General features: G+C 39.1%; 1 protein-coding gene across 1 annotated transcript in view; it reads left to right on the top strand.

Annotated features, from left to right (window-relative positions):
- Window positions 1-21,968, top strand: part of ST8SIA6 (ST8 alpha-N-acetyl-neuraminide alpha-2,8-sialyltransferase 6) — a gene marked incomplete at both ends in the record, with an annotated part of 32,712 nt that overhangs the window by 8,277 nt on the left and 2,467 nt on the right. The window contains 5 exons of the mRNA XM_079538378.1: window positions 1,536-1,634; window positions 7,068-7,154; window positions 15,048-15,192; window positions 18,765-18,877; window positions 20,854-20,946. Of these exons, the coding sequence (XP_079394504.1) occupies window positions 1,536-1,634; window positions 7,068-7,154; window positions 15,048-15,192; window positions 18,765-18,877; window positions 20,854-20,946 (537 nt within the window). The remainder of the gene's footprint in view (window positions 1-1,535; window positions 1,635-7,067; window positions 7,155-15,047; window positions 15,193-18,764; window positions 18,878-20,853; window positions 20,947-21,968) is intronic.

Genomic DNA, 21,968 nt, shown 5'->3' with positions numbered 1-21,968 from the left:
TATTTATTCTGCTCCTTCTTCAGTCAGACTGCTTCCCATCTGAATTGTTTAAGATCTTAATTGTTTACAAAGAGTGTGTACAGGAGGAACTCATCAATGTGTATGAATACCTACAAGGAGGGTACATAAGATGAAGCCAGGCTCTTTCCAGAGATGCCTAATGGTGTAACAAAAGGCAGTGGTCATGAGCTGGAACACAGGAGGTTCCCCCTAAACCCCAGGAGCAGTCTGTGCTGTGTGGGTGCCGGAGCACTGGCACAGTACACAGGGGCTGTGTGTGGGGTCTCCTTTGGAGATCTTCAGAAGCCACCTGGGCACGTGTGGGCACCTGATCTGGGCAGCCCTGGGCACAGAGGGTCCTGTCCACCTCGGTTGTTCTGTGACTTGAAATGGCATCGTTCCTAAGCAAGAGCTGCTCGTCAGAAATCTTGTAGATATGTAGTCTGAGTGTTCTAGCAGGTGAAGGCAATGAGTTTTGATCCTTGTTAATTAAAGGATGAGGATGCAGAAGCAGACTGTGTCGTGTACGAAGCAGGAAGACCCTTGTGCTTCTAGGAACGGGCTCTGTTTGGTGCTGCAGCTCACACCCAGGCATGAATGAGAGCATCTGTGTCTCCTGCATTTCTAGTTCAGGTTTGGGAAACAGGCCACAGTATCCAAGTGCTCTGTAAGTAGTGAGGCAGGTGTGGTGTGGAGGTGGTGAGGAACTGAACGTAGAAATGATAGAGGAAAGAACTTCATGATAAGTGGCAATACACTGAACAGATGTTTGATGAAAGAACAGGGTGATTATATGAGATTAAACCTAGATGCTTGGTGAACTGAGGTGAACTGAGTAAAAGCTTGGTATTTCAGTCATTTGCTAATTTATAGCTCAGTCTTCTACCAGGACTGCCAGAGCATGAGGACCACACAGGGCCTTAAATATTCTATGATTCTATGATTTTGGTGAAAATGAGGCAACGGGAGTTAAAGGTCACTGTCTGGCACGTGCATTGGTTCCTTTTACAAACACTTATTCTCTCTATGTAAATAAAGAATAAACAAGGGAGTAAGTATTAATCTCAAGTCAATTAATTTAAGTCCAAGTAAAAAGATCAACCTCCCCAGAGGTGTTTCCTGTGTATATGATATTGGTTTTGAGTATCGCAGTTCATCAACAGCATTAGGAAATTGCATCTGCTACAATGTTTTAAATATGAATATTTTAAAAATCTTTGTAATGTTCAAGAGGCTTCCTGTTTCATTCGTTTTTTAATTACATTTCCCTAATTACCGTGTAAAGCAGAAAATACAATTCATTCTATTAAACAGAGTTTCTTTAAAGAATCAACTGCACTATAGTCACTAGCAGCACAGCCTCCCTTTATACAAGAGCTTCACAGTAGAAGTGAATAAAATTCCTTTGGTAATGCTTTCAGCTAAATCAACAGTTATTCATCTTATTGTCACAGCAAAGAAAATGCAGCAGCTCTGCCAGAATATGCTCTTTTTAAAAGTATGTTGCTTTTTTTCCCGCTCCACCTTTTTAACAGAACAACTGCTAATAAAGATGGAATTTACCAGTTTGAACTGGATGCAAGATGTAAGGCAATTCAGGACAACATTTTGTCATCATCGATCAAGAAGAAAAGGTAGGTTCTTGCTATGCTTTCTGCTTTGTTTGTTTTAAATAAAGACTAACAGGTTGTCTGCTTCTTTTACATAATTCTTAATGATAGTAATGTGGAACTGCACAAGAACAAATTGAAGTTGTTCAACCAATGTTTGCTTGCATTTTTTCTTTCACGTCTGTTAGATTTATTCTAGTTTGGATTTAAAGAAATAAAAATAAAAATCATAAGTCAACAAGATTTCTCATTCCCAGCTAGCAACATTTTATTCCGAGATATTTACAAAAAAAGTAGACCAGAATTTGTGAGATACAATTTTAGCCTTAAGTGTCCTCTTCCTGACTGGCGAACACTCCTGCTACAAGCAACATTAGTTAATGGTTCTTTTCTTTGTGTTCACTAGGGTAAATATAGATATGTAGTACAAAAACTTATTAAGTAATTACACTCATTATTGCAGTAACTACTTCACAGGAAACTAATTATTCAATTTTAGATGTATGAAAAATTCTCTACCCCAAATCCATTTCTGGATTCCACTTGCTGTTCTGCCTTTTCCTGATGTGGAAAAAAAGTCTTTGCTAGTGGCTCTGCTCAATTTCCTCCCACTTAGTGTAGAAGTTGGAGAAGCAGCCCATTGCTTCTGACATATAACATCTTGCCTATATGGGTGCAGCAATATATATAATATTGTAAGTAAGAAGAGCATCCCGTTAGGACCAAGTGCTAGCTTAAAATTAAGTACTATAGTATTTTGAAAATTGGAAGCTATTTTTTTACTCCATTTATGAAGAGAAGAGGAATGGAACGAGAAACCAAAACTCTGCTAAAAATATGTACATGCTTTTCTCCATTCAAAGCACTGTAGAAGCCAAAATTTCCTTAACATTTAAGAACTTTTAAATTGTGATTTTAAAGCTTTTCCTGATTTTTCTGCCCTTTCTCATTGCTTTCTAAGATCTTTCACCAGTTTAAGTCACCCTATTCCCAGATTCCATCTTTACTGTTTCATTTTTTTTCTCCCCTATAAATGTTTCCTCCCACCACTATTCCTTCTCATGAGCAACACTATCACTGAATTTTTAACTTGTGAAAAATGACAGGCTACCATGCTAATGTTGCACTTCTAGTAAGAGCTGAAACAGAAGTCAAAAAGTATAGCTGAAGTGTATGTTTAATACCAAGAGAAGGACAACCAGTCACTGTGTTGCCTCCAAAATCCAGGTATGGCAGTATAAATGCTGTTATTTATTCCGTGTATTATGAAGTTGTAGAGGTTGCAGGAATGCAGACTTGCTTTTCACATCCAGAACATTCTGAAGCTGCTTGTAGGAAAAACAAGAAAGCATCAGACCTTTATTTTATGGCTAGCGAAAAAGGAGCTGAGCCATTAAATGAGGCAGAAGATGAAGTGGGTAGGTGGGAAAAGAAATTGGTATTTGGAATGAAGGAGCAAAGGATTGCTTTGTGCTGTGAATACTGCAGCTCACTGCCCCTCACTGAGAGGAGATGTTGGGATCTTCGCTGCTTTTTTTATGTGTGACCACAGGCATGGTGTATAAATACTTTACATTAAGGGACATTCTGGACACTCTGGTCTCTTAAATTGGCCAGAACCAGAAAAACTTACTAGTTGTAATCTTGTCAAATGATTTGATAGTAAAAAATGCTATTTAAGTATAACAGGTTTGTGCTGGTGGTGATAAAGAGCCTGAAATGCTGAGTTCTTTTGGCACGTTTTCATTTTTATTCTAGAGTGAGCTCTGTGTATGGTCTCCTGAGGGCTTTAAAAACTGATAGTTGTTTTTGTGGTATTAAAGTGTCCGAAAGCACAAGACAACCTCCATTTCTCTGGCTTTTCCTTCTCCTGTTTTTATTTGTTTCTTCCTCGATCATAAGCCACCGAGGAGGAAGATATCCCTTTTTCATATCTGCTGCTCAATTTTCCTTCTAATTCAAGTAGCTTTCTTTCAAGTATAGTTCCACCAATAGCCAGTCAGGCTGCATCCATCTCTGTTCTGACGTTTTACTTATTGTCTCCCTACTGTACCACCACTGCTGTTCCTGCCGTTGTCTTTAGTTATCTGCCAAAAATTAGAAGATACTTCATCAGTGCCTCAACTATACATAATAATTGCACTTTACACACTGCAGTTAATGTTGACAGTCAATGCACACCTGACAATTACCATAGGCATAAAACCATTCCAAGGGTTATTTGCCACTGAGGCTCATGCAGTATAAGTCAGTTTCCTACAGCAGCAAATTATTCTAATGTTTAGGATGCAGGTGGCAGGCAAAAACAGGACCAAACATGTTTCTTTCCCTATTCTCAACACTGTCTTGTCCACATATTGTTATAGCTTTTTTTTTTTTTTTTCCTCTTAGTAATGAAGTTATTTTAGCATCAGTGAATATGTATTGTTAGCTCCTGGGTGCCACTGGAAATGTATGTGTTGTTCTAGCTCTTTAAAATGAAACAGTGGAGAAGAGGATTGTCTAGGTTACAGCAGAGCTATGGAATGATGTCTTGATGGCCTTTCTGGACTCACTCCATTGGAGTGAGTCCCTGAGGCTCCTTCAGAGGAGGAAATAGTAAAATAGGCTTTCTGAGAGGAAAACTAAGCTTTTGGGGCTGTAAACCCAGCTGCAGAAAATTCCAGAACTTCATTTTGAGTCTTTAAAAAAATAAATAAAAATCTGTGGGAATACTGCCTATGTTCAAGTAGAGTTCATCCCATGGAACTGGCAGGATGGAACCTTTATGCTGGGGTAGGCGGCTGCAGCGGCCTCGCAGAGCTCCTGTCCCCACAGTTTGCTGCTGAAGTATCTGTGATGCTTGTGGTGCTAAGCCAGCACTGGCAAAGGTGGAATTTGGCAGACTGTGGTGTCTGTCACAGGAGAAACACAGCCAGAGGCACAGGGTGAGCGGAGGGCTGTCCCCTGTTGTACAGACCTTGGAGTGTGGCTTCCAGGTGAACAGCTAAGCCCTCGGCCACCTCTGAGAGGGATTCCACCCAGCTGACAGCAGTGGAAGGGCAGCAGTGTTCTCGTTCTTAACGCATGGTGTTGCCCTATATGCAGGTACACAGCTTATGGTACATGTACTAGAAGGCCCTCAGTTTCTGACAGTGAGTGCCTATGCTTTTTCAGGGGCCTTAATACCAGCAGTGTGCAAGACACTTATTTTTCTTACCAAATGTTTCTCTGCAGCTTGCTAATAACTTGTCAGTCAGTGCTATATCTTTCTGGTAACTTTTCATTTCTGACTCTGATATTCATCTTATCAATATCTTTAGGCTAGAATTTGCTTTTTTCTGTATTTTTTTTTCTCCTAGATAATGATAGTATAAATAACTTTCCATATCCTGTTATCTTTTCTTTTTTCTCCTAAATCCCAGCATCTAACATTTATTTATTGTTTAGCCTTAAGGAGTAAATGATGGGTGATTCAACATTAGGCTGTCCTGATCCTGTGCTTCCATACCCCCTTCCCCTGCAGCATCTGCTGCCTGTCCTGCCCTGTGCTGCTGGCACTTGTCTGACCCCACAGACAGAAGCCCATTTGGGTAGGTGCTTCAGTAAGAAAGTGGTTCCATTTCCCTGGCTGCAGCTGCAAGGCTTCTAGAAGGCAGCTATCCGAATAGGAAGGCCTTGCTCTCAGTTTCTCCACTGTCATCACTAATTTATTCTGCCTATGGAGTTTTATGAAATCTTCCCTGATACAGTGAAACACACCAAAAATATGCATGGTGTGTGCTTTATTTATATATATATATATATATATATATATATATATATATGTATGTATGTATGTATATGTATATTTTTAAAACAAACAAATTCTGATTATTTTTTTTTTCCCCATGGTAGTGAATTAAGTGGCCTGTGAAGGCATTTGAGTGGTACAAAAGCTGATAAAACAGGCTGGGAGTTGTGTAAGTACCAGACATGTCATGAGGAAGAGAACAGATGTGTAGCTGAGCTGAAAGGAGAAAGAACACAGCATGCCAGGTCAGAGCAGCTGCAGATGCACTGAAGCCAGTTGTACTCTGCTCCCACTTTGGCCCATTCCTTCCTGCTCCCTTCAGTGGTACAAGGACTTGGAAAAATTAGTTTGTTCACAGTGATGTGGTTCGTGTAGGAATTTTCTATGTCTGGTAATGAATATAAATGCTTCCTGTGTTTGTGCATAGAGTGAAAATTGTCACGGGTACAACCTTGAGCCAAAGACCAATTCTAATGCAGAATTCTTGTGGAAAAATTTCTGTTTCTATGTGGAAATGGAAAGTGACCAGTTAACTCCAGAGTAACAAGAAACTTATGGAGCAAACAAACAGACAGTAAACAGGGATCTGTTTTCTCAAACATTTACCGTAAAGCTGTGGTACTAAACATGCTGAATACAGAAATAGAAGAAAGCTTTCAGAGTGCTGAGTGCTTTTCTGCTGCAAGCCACCATTACCTTTTGGTTTTCCTTTCTATCAGTTCTCACACATCATTTAAGAACAAGTGAGGTTTCATGCCTTCCCAGCCTTTTTTGTTGAGGTAGTTCAAAATATACTGTTCTAAGTTCCAGTTTAAGAAAGATCATGATCATTTGGTTTGAAGCCAGCACCAAGCTGTATTTGCTGAAATCCTACAAGGCAGGTGTTTATTGGAAACATGACTCCCATAGAACTTGTAGCGGTTACATCTGCACTGTCTTTTATCTCCACCCACCCAATCTTCCCTTTAAATTGGAGCTGTTGTTTTTAAAAAGCTGTAGTGGGAATCAAGCGCAAATGGGGGAACTGTTAACACTGAACCTAACAGGGAGAAAGTGTCTCCATTCTTTTGGCTTGCGTGATCTACAGTATTTCACATGTGGACAAACGTAAAACCTTCGTTCCTTTGATTCTTTAAAAAAGCAGAAAATTCTTTGGTTACATGTACCCTGCTGCTGGAAAACGTATCTGCAAATATTGGTTTACAGCATAAGATGACTGAGTTGAGCTTTGGGGACCGTATGAGGTGAGAGAGAAAACTGTAACTTTAGTCTTTATTTGCAAGAACTGCATGTCAAAACATTTTTGAAGTTAAAAACAACAAATACAAGAAACAGAGGTTTTGTATTTTGGACTTCTGCAGGAGAGAGAACCTTTGAGGGGTCCAAACCTTCAAGATATGCATGGCTGAACACTAAAGTTTGAAACAGCAGCACTTGAAAGTGTGTGAAAAGTTTGTTAGACATCACTGTTAAGAAATTGATGTTTAATAGGTCATGCTAATTAAACAGAGACAGTACTGTTACAAATTACAGAAATAAAATAGGCCATGGAGTTCAAAAAGCAAACAATTATATATGCACCGTGCGCATTATTATTAATACATGCATCATTTGAATGTTTTACAGACTGTTTCTAAATATACATACATGCATATTCTAGTGTTTGATGTCGTTGCCTGTTTTAGGTATCCAGAAGATTATTATCTTCACATAGTCAAAAAACTGAAGAACTGCACCTGGATGAGGAGACCAGAAGAATCAGCAGATTTCAGGTAACTTTAATTGCCTCATTTGGAAAACTGTTTACCCTGGATTAGTCTAACAAATAATATATTTAGATCTTCCATTTTAAAAAGATAATTTGGTATTGCTTTCAGACTGCATTTGCAGTTATAAATTTCTATTATTCTATTACTCTTTTGATTCTAGGGCGCTTCTTTATTTGAATTGAGCTGTGCAAATGGAGTAAGAAAAAGATCTACAAAAATAAAGGAATTTCTCTTGTCTCTACTATAATGAATAGTTAGCTAACTTATATAGAATGGATTAAAATTATCGCTGAGTCAAATCCTAAGGTATTAAAGAAAATGAATGTGATGTTATCCATCTGAACTCACACTTTGGTAAAAGACTCTGCAATGAAGCAGCGTGTTTCTCACCCCAAGGCGATTGCTTCTACTGCAGAAGTGCCCTAGGCACTCATTAGTTTGGCTGTGTATGTCATGGTCCTCGTGCATGTAAGCACATGACTAAATCTGTCCTTGTTCAGGGCGTCACATAAGTACGTGCTCAGTAGGGACAGTGATCTATGAAAAGCTTCCCCATTCATTTGGAAATGCATCATGCTGTGTTCAGAGAACAGCTTCCCTGTGCCAACTCTATTTTCTCCAGAGGAAATACTCTCTTGAATTACATTATCACATGGATTAGAGTTAAGATTCTGTCAAGATCATTAAAAATGAGTAAACTCTCCTGCCTTCCAAGTCTTTGGAACTGACTAGCACTGTAAACATAACCTACATGCTCAGCTTGTGACACTAGTGGAAGAAGTGGTTTGTTGGGAGAGAGGGGCTTAAGTACAGCTTTTCATGCAACATAATTTGCTGTCTTTGCTGTGTATCAGCGGCATATTACACAGAGTTAAGGTTTATGAAACTTTCAGTTAACTCAGGCAGGCTTCAGCTTAGCACAGAGATATCGGAGCATGATGAGAAGCTGCTGAAGCAGTGTGTTCTGTGTCAGAATAGGCAGGTGTTTTGTACAGAACTGACGAGAGGTGAAACGACTTTTGTCTGCTAAAGTTAGGGCTTTTGTTGTCATGTTTATTCTTTTCTAACTTCTCTTTCTTCTCAATGAACCAGCTACAACTTAAGAGAAATTTGCCACTTTGTCTATGCTAGATACATGAGTCAATGTCATAGCAACCAGTCCCTCTTCCAGCTTGGCTTCTTCCTCATTTTTTGTTTCCACAATTTCCCTTATGCTGAGGCAACTTCTACATCTTCCACGCCTATGAGTATGGAACACAACACTTTTTCTCTAAAATCTTAGATAAGACTATTGGACTTTTAGTTCAGGATGTTTACTATTTCTTTTACTGTCTTTTTTGCCTTCTGGCAAGGAGTTTGGGTCGTAAGTGACCAAGGTTGCTTATAAAACCAGTAATCGGAATGGAATTGTACTTAAGAGCAAACTGTGGGGTGCATTAAGCCACCTAGAAAATGGACTGTTTTTACACTAAGGTGAGCTTGCTAGCTTTAGCTTAGCTCTAACATCAAGTGAAAAACATTTTTTGCAACTCATAGTTCAGCACAAGCTGGACAAATTCTGTTACTCCTTTGACATTCAAAGGTTCTGCTGTTAGGGTTTCAAAGCTATTTTACATCTAAACTTGCCAGAATACTAACCAACATATATGTATAATAACTCATACCATGTTGGAGTACTGAAGACGGTCTCTATGAAATTTGACCTGCTTTGACATCATTCAAATGTTCTGTCGATATGACCAGGGACTGGTACTTTGATGTTTCAGGTGTTGCTGATGATTATCATTCAAAAGATGTGTACTTTTGCATAAGTCTTTTCTTTTTTTTTTGTTCTCTCTGACTCATTTTCTGGGAACAGGATATTAAAGCTGTACAATTGTCCTCACTCCCAGACCATACTGGAGGCTTTCAAGGCTTTCAGTCTCCCAGCAGTTGGTCAATACAAGCTTTTGAAGAAGAAAAAAAATAAAGGAAATTCAGTATAAAATTTACTGACTAAATCAGTATCAGTCCATGCTTACTGTACTCCCAGATGTGTTTATCTGACTTAAGCACAAGAGCCTGGAACTGGCTTTAAACTTTGACTCTCTAGCTGAGAAATGATGCATTGACGGAGCTCTATGGAGAACAGAGCTTCTAGAAATGCAGTGAAATTAATGATTTAACAATCCCTTGGCAGTGCATCTCGTCCTTTTTCTAACTTTGTCTAGTATCAGTAATGCATAATAATTGTATAATATAAATATTACTCAATTCTAAAAATCTCATTAAGTGGGTAGATAAACACACATTTTGCAGAAGAGGAAATTAATCTCAAAGGGGCTGTGCAGCAGGAATTGGGTAATTCAGCTAGCCACCTTCAGGAGTAGAGTGTGAAGCTGCCTGTCACATTATTCACCTGCAGAGCCACTGGAAATCTGCCTGCTGACTAGACTACAGAGAAGCTGCTTGACTCCCTTCCCTGTTTGCCCATCTGTTAAATGGAGTGAACACTTACATACTTCTCAGGCGTGGTGTCAATTGCAGAGCATTTTGGTATTATGCTGAAATTTTAAAGAAGAGATGTGAATATTTATAAGAGACTTAAAGCTTTATGCTCCAGGGCATGAACTAACCTCTAATTTATAAGGTTCAAAAGAAACTTCCCAGGGGTAGTGAGTTTCTGAAAGCTGATTTCTTGTGTTTTCCTTTGCAGCTTTTGCTGTTGGCTACTATCACAGTAGTAGTGGGGTGAATGAATATGTGATCCAATGCAGAAACTCTTCTGTTACTAGAAGACAGCGTTGTTTGCCAACGAGTACACATCATTTCTCCTTGTAAACAGAACTCCCAGCAGATCCAAGCCAAAAAAAAACAAAACAAAGCAACAACAACTACAACAAAAAATGCCACAAAAAAAAACAGAATATGAACTAGAAGTGCAATTCAGGAAGGAAATACTTGCCTTTATGTACTGTCAGAAAGGATGTATCTGAGAGCCCTACTTTGCACAAGCTACTGTGTTTGTGCTGTGGCATTATACAAAAAGCAGAGTGCAGGATTCTAGGTTGACCCTCCCCTGCCTAGCTCAGCTCTGCCATGCAGCTGTGCAAACTCTTTTGTTGTCAGAGAGCTGTCTTTCTCTCTTTCCAAATGTTGTCTAATAAGCTGCTCCAGCATATGTGCTCACATGCACTGGACTGCATTGCTATCTGGCAGTACTCAGTGGTTCTTGGCAACTGTGTGCTGTTTACCCATGCATTTCTCAAAGTCAAAAAGAGTCATAAGGCAAGTACAAACCATGATTTCCTCTTTAATACCTTTAATACCTCTCTTTTGTGGTGGATTTTGTCCAGCCTCTCTTGGCTCTCAGACCTACAGTTAATTCAGTATCTGTAATGCTGATATCAGTACTGCTAGATTTGGGTTGCCCTCAGAGAAGCCCATGGGAACACATGGTTTATTGTTCCCAGAATCCAGTTAAGATTCAGAGTGCCCCATAAAATTGTCACCTGTTGTTAAGGAGCTCCTATCTAACCCAAGAGTAGATGCTAGGAAAGGTGGTGTATTTATATATACCTAGCAGTGCTGTTAGTGTACTGGTATGGCATCCTACTAAGTGATTTAGGGAAATTCTTCAGCATTTGTATACATGCTACTGACACACAGAGAAAATATTTAAATTGGCTAATTACAGACAGATATCCAAGTGTGGTGACAATTAAAACAAGGTATTGGGGAAAAAAAATTCTTCCATTATTAACAATCTAATGACCTTTGTTGCTTAAAACACTTTGTCCTTTATTCAAGTGATACTAAAACCATGGTGTGAAATACCCTTAGCATCAGGCTTCAAATAATTGCCATTCTTACTTTGTGTACAGTTATCTATTCTATGTGGTCTTTCAATTCCTGACTGAGTGCAACTGAAGATCCACAAATAGGTATGACTGTGTAAGCATTGCTGGCTTGGATAATGAGCAAATGCTGTATAACAGGAGTGACATGATATTCATTTTGCAAACAAGCATTCATTTGTACAGATGCTTGTTGAACACCTCCTACTTAGAAAATGGATGGTTAACCTTTTGGCTTGCTTGGGCCACGTTGAATGAAGAGAAATTGGCTTGGGCTGCATACAGAACATATAGTTAATGTATGTAAGCAGCAAAAATTATTCTTTTTCTTTTATTAAAACATAAAAAAGAGAGCAACAGAAACATAAAACTAGTGGGATATTTGACCTTGTTTTTGTGAAACTGATGCATCAGGCTGTTTTTATGACAGTGATTGTCATTCTTAGTGACTTCTCAAGGTGTTTGTCAGTGACTTCTGATAAAATTTTACTCTTCTTGTGCTTCACCCTTGAAAATAGTTGTTTGCAAATACTGTCAGAAAGCAATGACATGAATAAGGTGTGACTGTGACATGGAGGATATCTTTCTCTGTTAAGTGAGGGCTTATAAAATTCTAGTAAAGGGACGTGATCAAAAGTTGAGTTGAATATCTGACTCCAATTCTATACATTTAATTTGAAAAGTCACATGTAATTTATGATTTTTTTGGCAATCTTGAAACCTAATCTCAAATTCTGTTATCGAAACAGAAAGCATGGCTGCATATTTTTCACTATTCACAGGAATGTTTAGCTGATCTGTCAATATGCATACAGTGATTTGCCATACCTTGAGTTAGCACTGCACTGTGCCCTCCCCTTGTCCTGCTTTCAGGCCAGTGCAATCACACACCAATGTGGTCATTGCTGAGTGACGGGCCGCGTGCAGCCCGTGGCACAGAGGTTGGATATTCCTGACTTGGAACAATGTTTTGCATTTTTTAATAAACTTTTTTAACTTTTTAATACAGCATTCCTCTCCATTTTTTCCCTACCGTGTTATCTTTCTCAAAGCTCCAAGCAACTCCACTGCCAATGAATTTTCTTCTCTAAATGGTTGATAGCTCTCTTTGTGCCGCACCTGATTAGATAGGTGTATCCTATCAATTGATGCATAATGCCTGGTCATGAGTATTTCAGCTTTACAATCTGAAAATTTGGTTCAGTAAGAGCAGAGAGATCACTGTTCTCTAAACTGAATACATGATAGGGTTTTGTGTCTGATTTCAGAGTTCTGATGGGGCTAGCCATTGCTTTTCAGTAAAAATCCTATCCTGTTAACATACATACATATTTTTATAGACTTGAAGGCAACAGAACTTGTAAGGTGAGTGACAGAGACTCCAACAAAAATGTTTAAGGACTTCTAAAAGCATTCTGGAGCACAGCTGGACTGTCTGTACCTCAGAGAAGATAGCAGTCCTTTATTTGGAAGTTGTGATATGATTGATTTAACACTTCTGATATTGTGTACAAGAAAACTGTGCTGAACAGTTGCAGAAATGACTTCTTATTTAATGGACTTACAACCGCCCATTTGTTCACTAAGTACTATATCCAGTACTTCTCGTTGAGATTCCTTTCATCTCCTCAGCTCTTTCTTTCGTCAGTTTCTTACAATCACTTGTTCTACGTCGATTGAAATCTTTGCTAATTCTTTGGGGGCTGAAGACTCAGTGTTTCTGTAATAATCGTAACAATTAATAATAAGGAAAAGGCTGATAATGACTTAGCATGAAAAAGGGAGACTAATAGAGAAAATCTCACAGCTGCCTGGAAGCGCTGTTCATAAAGCTCCAGACAAAAAGCTGTGTTGGGTGGCTTCCTCTGCAAAGGCTCTCCTAACTGCAGTCAGTAGAGTCTCAGGTTCCCTAGGTAACTTGAATATTAATTATTATATTAGTATTCTTCAAAGGTTTTCCACTTAAAAGAAATGTTTCATTAGTGCAACAAATTACAGAGCCCAATTGGGTGCAAGCTGTAATTGTTTTTTATACCTCCACATCCTTTTGTTTTATAGACTTCTAAGCTTGATTTATTCTACTTTGGGCTATACTCCTAAGGTGGCAAATAATCTGCAGTTGTTCCAAATAGTTACAACTTGTGTTTTTGCTGGAAGCTAGCAAATAGCTAAAAAAGCCCTCAAAAAAATGGGTGGGGAGGAAGGGAGGGTCGGTATGGAGAAGGGCTGAGCAGATGCTGTGTTTCAAAGAGCCTCCGGGCATTGTGTTTCTGGGCTATCTTGCATAGCTTGAAGCCTGGCAGGGTGATACAACAGTTCTTCACAAGCAGTCTTATGCTGTGATAGCTGTAGGCTCTGCCCTCCCTCCTTACTGAAAATGAAGAGAAAGGGAAACTCCTGGGTATAAAATGGGTTTTAAAAATCCAGATGTTATATCACAACTTAGCCAGCACAATATTTCAGTTCTGCCAATATATTTGTAAGTTTTTATTTAAAAACAAAAAAACAAAAAATAAAAACAAAACTCAAAAGAACCCAAGGTATTGAAAGAAATAGTTGAATTCAATCCATTTTCCTAGTCCTGTAATCTACCCTCCTGCTTTTTATTTCACTCAAAATTTATTAACGTTTTCCCGCATTATTATCTCTTCAGAAAAGGCTGTGAAGCATTCTTGGAGGTTATGAGATCCCACTCTTACTTGAAAGGAACAATTTTTAGTATGTTACACAAATTTGTAGCAGTATTGCTTAACACATCTATGTACTGCAACAAAACATAGTCCAAACACAAATGTGCAAGGTCAATTTATGCTTACATAAGCTCACACCACCACATAATCAATAGCTTTCCTAACGCTAAACAGATCAATAACTCCCCTGTATTCTCTGAAATCTTCCATACCAGTATATATGAAGAAACATAGAACTCCGAGATCGTTGTGTGATTTAAGAATGCATTTGCTTCGTGTTTAATAGACCATAGGTAAAATCAGAGACTTATTTCCATTTCAGAAAAGAAAAAGGCTTGGACAAGAGATGGGAATAGGTGACACTGTGGAGAAATGGATGAATCTGTTAATTGCTTTGCAGACATCATACTTTCCTAAAGATTGAAGAATCCTGTAAGAGGAAACTAATTTTGCATTAGATTTTGTTATGTTTTTATGGTTGACTTTTTCCAAATGTTTTGTTTGAAAAATCAATTACACTTTTTGCATATTCAGCCCTGGTTTCAGGTTCAACCTTGCATTTCATTGCCTTAGACATGTATGACATACTACATTTATGAAGAGTTCAAGGGCTCGTCAGTGTGGCATATCCCTTCACCACATTTTGTTTCAGATATATTTAATCACTCTTTTCTAAAAGATTGCAATAATTCTTAATATGCCTTGTTGCACTTTGGTGCTACTGACTCGGTCAGAAGCTTGGAGAAACCCACTGTTCTAGAGCCCCCAGAGCAGTACTGTAAGGCAATTTCTTGCCCATTATAAAGGATTGCGTAAGTAAGCATAGATAAAATATCTCCTCACTGTTTGTGACTGAATCCTTTAAATTTTTCTGGTATATTGCAGGTATTTTGTGGGTTCTTTTTTTCTGAAAATCTCATTATGAAATTTCACAATCTTTTTTTGTCTTCAGTACACAGCTCAAATGAACTGATGCCTGCAAATACCCAAGGCAGACAACACCTGAACAGCTGTTGGGAACATAAAGATTTTTCTCTGGTTGTTAATAATCTACGGACATTTGTTGCTTGAAATACTTTGTTCTTTACCAAATGATTTCAGAAACCTTGTTGTGAAATACAGTTAGCTTATAGGAATTACAGCTTTAAATAATTGCCATTCAAGAGAAGATTCTCTTGAATTGATTAGTTTCTGAATATTTGCTGTGAAATTGGGCTTGCAAATGAAAGGAAATGACATTCCTATAAAGGGCTCATACAGACTTTTGGTGCTTAGTTAAATAGAAATGGTTTTCATTCATCTAGCTCTCTACCACCTCACTTCTATTTATTTCCCTGTCTTTGAGCAGGTTTGGTTTGTTTTTTTTTCAGGTCAGAGTTAGCTTCCTGCTGTAATGCAGTTCACAATTTTATTGCTTCTCAAAACAACACCCCACTGGGAAGTAACATGAGTTATGAAGTGGACAGTAAAAAGACCATCCTCATTACAGAAGACATTTTTAGAATGCTGCCTGTGGTAAGAACTGTATCCTTGCCTGTTATTATAATTACAGTATCATATATACTTTGGAATAGTAATAGAGCAGCTTTCTTTTATTTCTCTGGAAGAGCCCCTTTGCCCTGTATGCTTTTCCTCTTTCACTTTGTGCGACTTTTTTTTTAGCCTTCCTTTGCCAGTGGTATAGACATGAACAGCACATCATAGATCTGGTTGCAGGTAGAGTTACTATAGAACCCAAGCTGCTGCCTGTCGTGGCAGTCAGCTGAATTCAAGGATGAAGAATTGAGGAAGGTTGCTTTTTTTTTCATTCTTATTTTTTAAATACATTTCAGTTTTGAGCTACGTTTCATATTCCTGGTATTCCCATGCTATTTCTCCTGAAGGCTAAGGCTTGTCACTTGTGGAGGCTGTTTTGGGGATAAATCTGATGGTGAGATGAAGTCTTTGCAGACAGAAACACAGACTGAGCAAAGGAATTAGATTTTGTACCTAGGGTATTTTAGCAGAGATATAAGATCTAGAAATCAGACAAAGGTGTCCTGGTTTCAGCTGACATTAATACTGCACCGTGCTTTGGTTGTTTCTGAGTGCTAAGAGGGCTGAGCCAGGCCACTCAGTGAGGAAGAGCTACTGCCTTTATGGTGCAGCAGAGAGGGGTGGGACAGAGCCAGAAGAGGTGGCCAGAATTAGGTTTGGGGTTATTCCACAGCATGGGTGCAAGCTGGCTTTGGGGGTGGTTGCTGCTTGTGAATTGGCTGTGTGTTGGTTGGCAAACGTTGGTAGTGGAGCATTGGTTGGTGGGTAATTGTATGTATGTATATTTAATTATTGCTGTGTTTTTGTTTTCTTCTTCCGTTTTTCTGAATAATTTTTATCAACCCCCTAGCTGCTTCTAGTCCTCTCATTATTCTACCTGGGGAGGAGCAAACAAATGACTACAGGGTGTTGAGCTACTTGCTGGATTAAATTTCAACAGTCTTTTTGGCAACCAATGTGAAGCTTGAAGGGTTGAGATGACAACAGATCTGATGAGAGCTTGTTAAAACAAAAACAATAATTACAAAACAGTAATTTAATAGTTGCTGGTCACAATGTTATTTTTTCATTATTTTTGGAGATCTGTCAGTTTTTTCATGGAGCCATATTACTTGCTATATACGATCCCTGATGCACTGTTTGCCATCTCTGGGGGCTGGACTAAGGTTATCGTTCTTCTGTAACACTGGTTGCAAAACTAATCTGATATTTGTATTTGATATTTCAGTAATCTTCATACTTTGGAAACCGTATCTTGGAAACTATTAATAATTTCACTCTTTACTTGGTCTCCTCAGGGAGCCGGGCTATGGTGGAGGCAAGTGGTAATGTTCAAATCAGTATGCATCTAATGCTATGCCTACTTAAAGTACTTCAGGTTTTGTTTAAGGTTAAACAACTATTTGTGAAAATCCTCCAGAGGTCTGTCCCAAAGCTGGATAGTTATGAGTGGCAGAGAGTGGGGGTTGATATGAGTGGGTACCTAAAGCAGTGGGCACCCACAGTGTTTTGGAATTTCACCCCTGAACAACTGCAGAATCCTGACGAATTTGGAAGAGGTATGCTGTTGCCTTGGCAATCCTGGTGAGACAAAAATCACTGCAGTGTGCTGGGACCTGGTCCATTTTTACTGAGACCCATTCAATGCTATACAGCATCCTAAAAGGAAAAAGATATCCGGATTTGAACAGGCCCAGCTATTGCTCCGTGCCCTGTAACAGGCCTTGCAGTTCAACTAGAGAACCAACCTGTGCCACTATCAGTTGCCTCTATATAAATGGCAAATAAATGGCTACAAAAGCTGACTCATTTAGTAGGGAAAGAAACTAAAACAAGGATGGAAGAAAATGAAGCAAAGCTATCATAAGGACAGGAGGAGAAAGAACTAGCATTCATAAGACAAAAACAGTCTGACCCCTTTGAGACATTCAAAAAGACCTCAGCCGTGATCCAGGAGATCATACTGTCACCTGGCTGCTCCAGTGTGGAATAATGGGGTCAGTAGCCTGGACTTAGTGGGCATAAATGCCAGGCAACTGGAATCCTTTTCTAGGGAAGGAGTCATTAACAAAGCAATTGGATAAGGGACTCAAACCTTCACCCTAAGGAGGACATGGTACATTTCCCAGGTAAATGGACCACTGTGGAGAAACATATCTACTACCCGAGGGAATTAGCTGTGCTGGAGGTGATGTAGAATATTGACCTAGACAATCACCAGTTATCTCAAAATCCAGATGATGTCAGGTGCTGGCAATCTGTGACAAAAATTCGTATGGAGCACACCGTCATCATATGCCAGCACACTTACAGCAACGTTCTGGAATGATAATGAAAAAACAATGGAGGAGGTTGCAACTCTACTTCAACAATATGGAGAAAATCTCTCTTCCTCCCCGTGGGCCTGTGCCTCAGCACAGGGAAACTGTTCTGGGAACTCAAAGACAGGATGTCCTATCTAATTGTGATTTGTGTGATGAGCCTAGTGCTTTCTTATGCTGCTGTGAATCACTAAAGAAATGGAGGAGGTGACAGAGGTTCCAAATGAAAGAAAAAGTGTAGTATTTCTTAGCGTATGTTTGCTAGACTAGCCACAGTTCTCTGTCCTCTGTGTTTTTCTGTTGTCTTCAGAATTAAACAGGATACTTGAACATGGTTAATGATATGTTGCCAGGCAACATGACATCTGCCATTTTCCCTGCTCTTTTTACCTTGTTGATAACAGTTCCCCCTTATGCTTTTTTTTGAGCAAATTGATGAGAATATCAGGAGGGATAATGCTTCATATAAGCAAGTTTTGACTCACTTTTACACGTAGATTCAATTTCTGCAGTTGAAGTAGCCCTCTTGCTGGCTTTCTCTATTGAATGTCTGTGCTCCTATAGCAGGGGGGAATGAATGAGATGCATGAGAAGTTTCTGACACCGTGGGATAATAACCAACTAAATTAATATCAGCTGAAATAATCAACAATTTACATTAATTTGCTGAGTTGTGATGACAAGTGGATGCACTAAGGTCTCTTTCAGGTTCCCCAGGGCAAGACAGCAACCTAGTGTTACAAAAAAAAAAAAAAACAAAAAAAAACAAAAAACAAACAAAAAAAAAACCTTGTTACAAAATAAGCATTTGCAAGGTTACCTTCTATTAGCTAACATAGACGATGACAATGTGACAACTCCTGGTCTGTTTAAGTGTAAAGGAAAATGGGAGAATTTAAGCTATCTTCAGTAGGAGCTAGTTCCATAGCTTTTCACAGGTTCAATCCAGTACTAGGTTTTTTTCATCACACAAATGTAAATTATATTCATCCCGTTTTAATGGTCTGGCACTACACCATCAAAACACCCAAGACAGAAGTAGCGGTTTTCAGTCTGTTGGTGACTATTTTTGGCTTTTGGCCGTATGTGCCTGGCAATGCAGTCTGCTAAATGGTGGATGCTTTCACTGGGATTTACGAGAGTAGAGCTGCAAGGACAAATGACTGAAGGCACAAAGAAACAATCAAAAAATTTATTAAGCATGCACTGTGTCTTTTTATTTGTTTGCAGTCCTCTCCTCTTTCAGTTTATCCCTTCAAGAACTGTGCTGTGGTTGGAAATGGAGGCATTCTGAAAAATTCCAGCTGTGGAGCTGAAATCGATCGTTCTGATTTTGTTTTTAGGTAAGAGCTGCTTCATCTCTCTGAAGGCTGTTGGACATTTCTACAAGCTTAGCAAGCTTGCCAATGCCAGTTTTTAGCAATGAGAGATCTACCTCTCAAAGGGCACTCCTCCAGCTTTATAGATTTAAGGACTCTGTTTCCTTAGTAAAAAAGGGATTTTATAGATAGATATATAATCCAAAATTATAAGGATACCTTGCCAGGAGTGTAAAACTTGATTATCTGAGAAAGTGATATTTCTTTTCAATCAACACTCTTAAATAAAGAGAATTTTTTTTTATTTTTTATTTTTTAATAAGGAGATGATAGTAAAAAAACTCTCTGAAATTAAAACAAGTCTGTTATTAAATACCATGTTTACTTTTGCCAATGGGTTTATCTAGTCACAGGTTGGGTCACTAATGCAGTTACTTAACTGCCCCAGTATTTGTCTTACCATCTGGGAGCATCGGATTTAAATAATATTTCATGGAGTCGTAGCATCGTTTGAGTTCGAAGGGATCTGTGACCTTTAAACATCATTTAATCCAACTGCTCTGCAATGAACAGATATGATCAACATGCAGTGGGATCAAGTGCACTCTCAGTAAGTTTGCCGATGACATCAAGCTGGGTGGTACAGTCGACAGAGCAGAAGGAAGGGATGCCATCCCAAGGAACCTAGAGAGGCTTGCAAAGTGGGCCCAGGGTGGGAACCTAGTGAGGTTCAACAAGGCCAAGTGCAGGGTGTTGCACTTGGGCCAAGGCAATCCCAGATATGTGTGCAGACTGGAAGAACTCATTGAGAGCAGCCCTGTGGAGAAAGATGTGGGGTTCTGGAGGATGAAAAGCTTGATGTGAGCCAGCAGTGTGTGCTGGCAGCCCAGAAGGCCAACTGTATCCTGGGCTGCATCATAAGAGGGGTGGCTTTATGACTTTAATGACTTTAAACTAAAACAGGAGAGATTTAGGTTAGATATTATGTGGAAGTTTTTTACTCAGAGGGTGCTTAGGCACTGGCATGGCTGCCTAGAGTTGTGGATGCCCCATCCCTAGAGGCACTCAAGGCCAGCCTGGATGGGGCCCTGGACAGCCTCATCTGGTGGATGACAATCCTGTCTACAGCAGAGGGTTGGAACTGGATGACATTTTCAGTCCCTTCCAACCTAAGTCTTCCTATGACATCTATGGTTAGATCGAGTTGTTCAGAGCCTCATCCTGTTTCTTCAGCTCCCTCTGTAGAATGTGGAAAAAAAAGGCAAATTCGGTACAAAATTTGGCCCACTCTTTCAGTGCAGTTGAGACACTGTTGTTGCTGCAAGGAAACACTAACCAAAATACTTCTCTCAAACATGACCAATCACATGGTCTCATTGACTCTGTTTCCTTTCCTGATCTTGAGTAATATATGGGCTTTTCAGATAATTTTTAAAAATCTTTCCAATTAGATAACTGATTTTAATACGTGAGAATTCTGTATACTAACATGCTAAACCTAAATGTGTGACTTCAAAAGTCACACCTCCTTTCCTTATAACCGAAACCATTCTTTCTGCAGTTGAGCGAGTTCTGCCATTATCTCATGAAACAGCGATCAGCGTTGCTGTGCCAACTGAGGGATTGGTATCAATCAATCTTTTTAGACAGCAAATGATAGAAAACTTTGCAGATTAAATGCATGGTTTAGGCAAGAGGTGCAGTATTTTCAGGCAGCTAACATGGGGCATTCATAGACTGTCTCCTTACAGGATTTTAACTCTGCCTCTGGTTTGTGAGATGGTTTATGAAAATGAGCTCTCGATGCCCTATTTTAACCATCTGTACAGTAGATTATTATTATTATTTTTACCAAAAGTGCTAGTGCTGTAAGGCTTATTTAATATTTGTAAAGTACTTAGGGGTTCCTGGGAGCTGCATGAAAGCATCATTGCACAACAGCGGAATTTACAAATAAATACTGTGAAGCATCTGCTTAAATAAATGTTTCTCAATTTCAGGTGTAACCTCCCTCCAACAATGGGAAGCATTAGCAAAGATGTTGGCAATAAAACAAATCTTGTGACCGTTAATCCAAGTATCATAGCTCAGAAGTAAGTAATACTGAAATTGTTTCTGTGCAATATTATATAATTGCTTGACGTGATTTAGACTTTGTTAAAAATCCATTGAGATAACAACATAGAAGCAGTGCATACTGATTACTTCATTAATGAGCTTTAGTTCCCATGTAAAATATGTACTATTCTAAATGGAAATCTATTATGCTTGGTCTTTTTTTAGCAGAAAGGAGTCAGCAGTACCCAGATTAGCAAGTTACTTGGTTGGCACCAGTCCAAACTTTATAACCAAGTAAAACTGATGATTGCAAGCCCAAGCTGCTTCCTTTCCTTCCATGACCTTTATGACCCCATAATGTAAGAAAGGAATTACAATAATAAATTGGGAAAGCTTGGAAATGTGTGTTCAGCTCTATCAGCAGGACTGTAAACACATGTTCCTAGTTAATATGTTAAAGAGCTGTTCTGATGAAGGATATTTTCTAAATGGACGCCCAACCTCTGCAATCTGTTTTTTCATTCCACACTGGTCACTCTTCTTTTCTCAGTAGTTTTTTTTACTTCCTCGATGAAAAGAAAATCTAATAAGGCCAGCCTGACTAATCCAACATCTTCAGACATCTTCAGCAGTCTGGAGCTGCAGCTTATCTATGAGAAGGACTGCCATGGCATGTTATTTGCTGCTTACCGATCTTACTGTGTCTCACTGTCTCTTGTATCGGTATTTGTCAAATGGACATCAGGCAAAGCTTGTTTCGATTCTTTTTTTCCTTTGTTAGAAGACAGAAGGAAAGGTACAGTAAGCACAGAAATGACTAATAGGCATTTGCCATTGTTTCAGGATATAAACAGAATTTTTGCAATAAGACTTAACTTCTTAGATGGCTACCCAGCCCTTTTAACTTAAATGACGATGAGCTGTAGCTTGCCCCAAAATAGATTTAGCTCATTGATGTTAGTGGGGCTGCACTAAAATCTGAGAAGTAAAAGTTGGTTCAGTGACTCCGCTTCACTGGTGACTGTTGACCTAGTGTGTGATGATCTTGTAGGTCCTT

This window comes from Tetrao urogallus (genome assembly GCF_951394365.1).
Source record: "Tetrao urogallus genome assembly, chromosome: 7".
In the NCBI taxonomy this organism is placed as follows: Eukaryota; Metazoa; Chordata; class Aves; order Galliformes; family Phasianidae; genus Tetrao; species Tetrao urogallus.
This window is presented reverse-complemented; position numbering and strand designations above follow the sequence as displayed.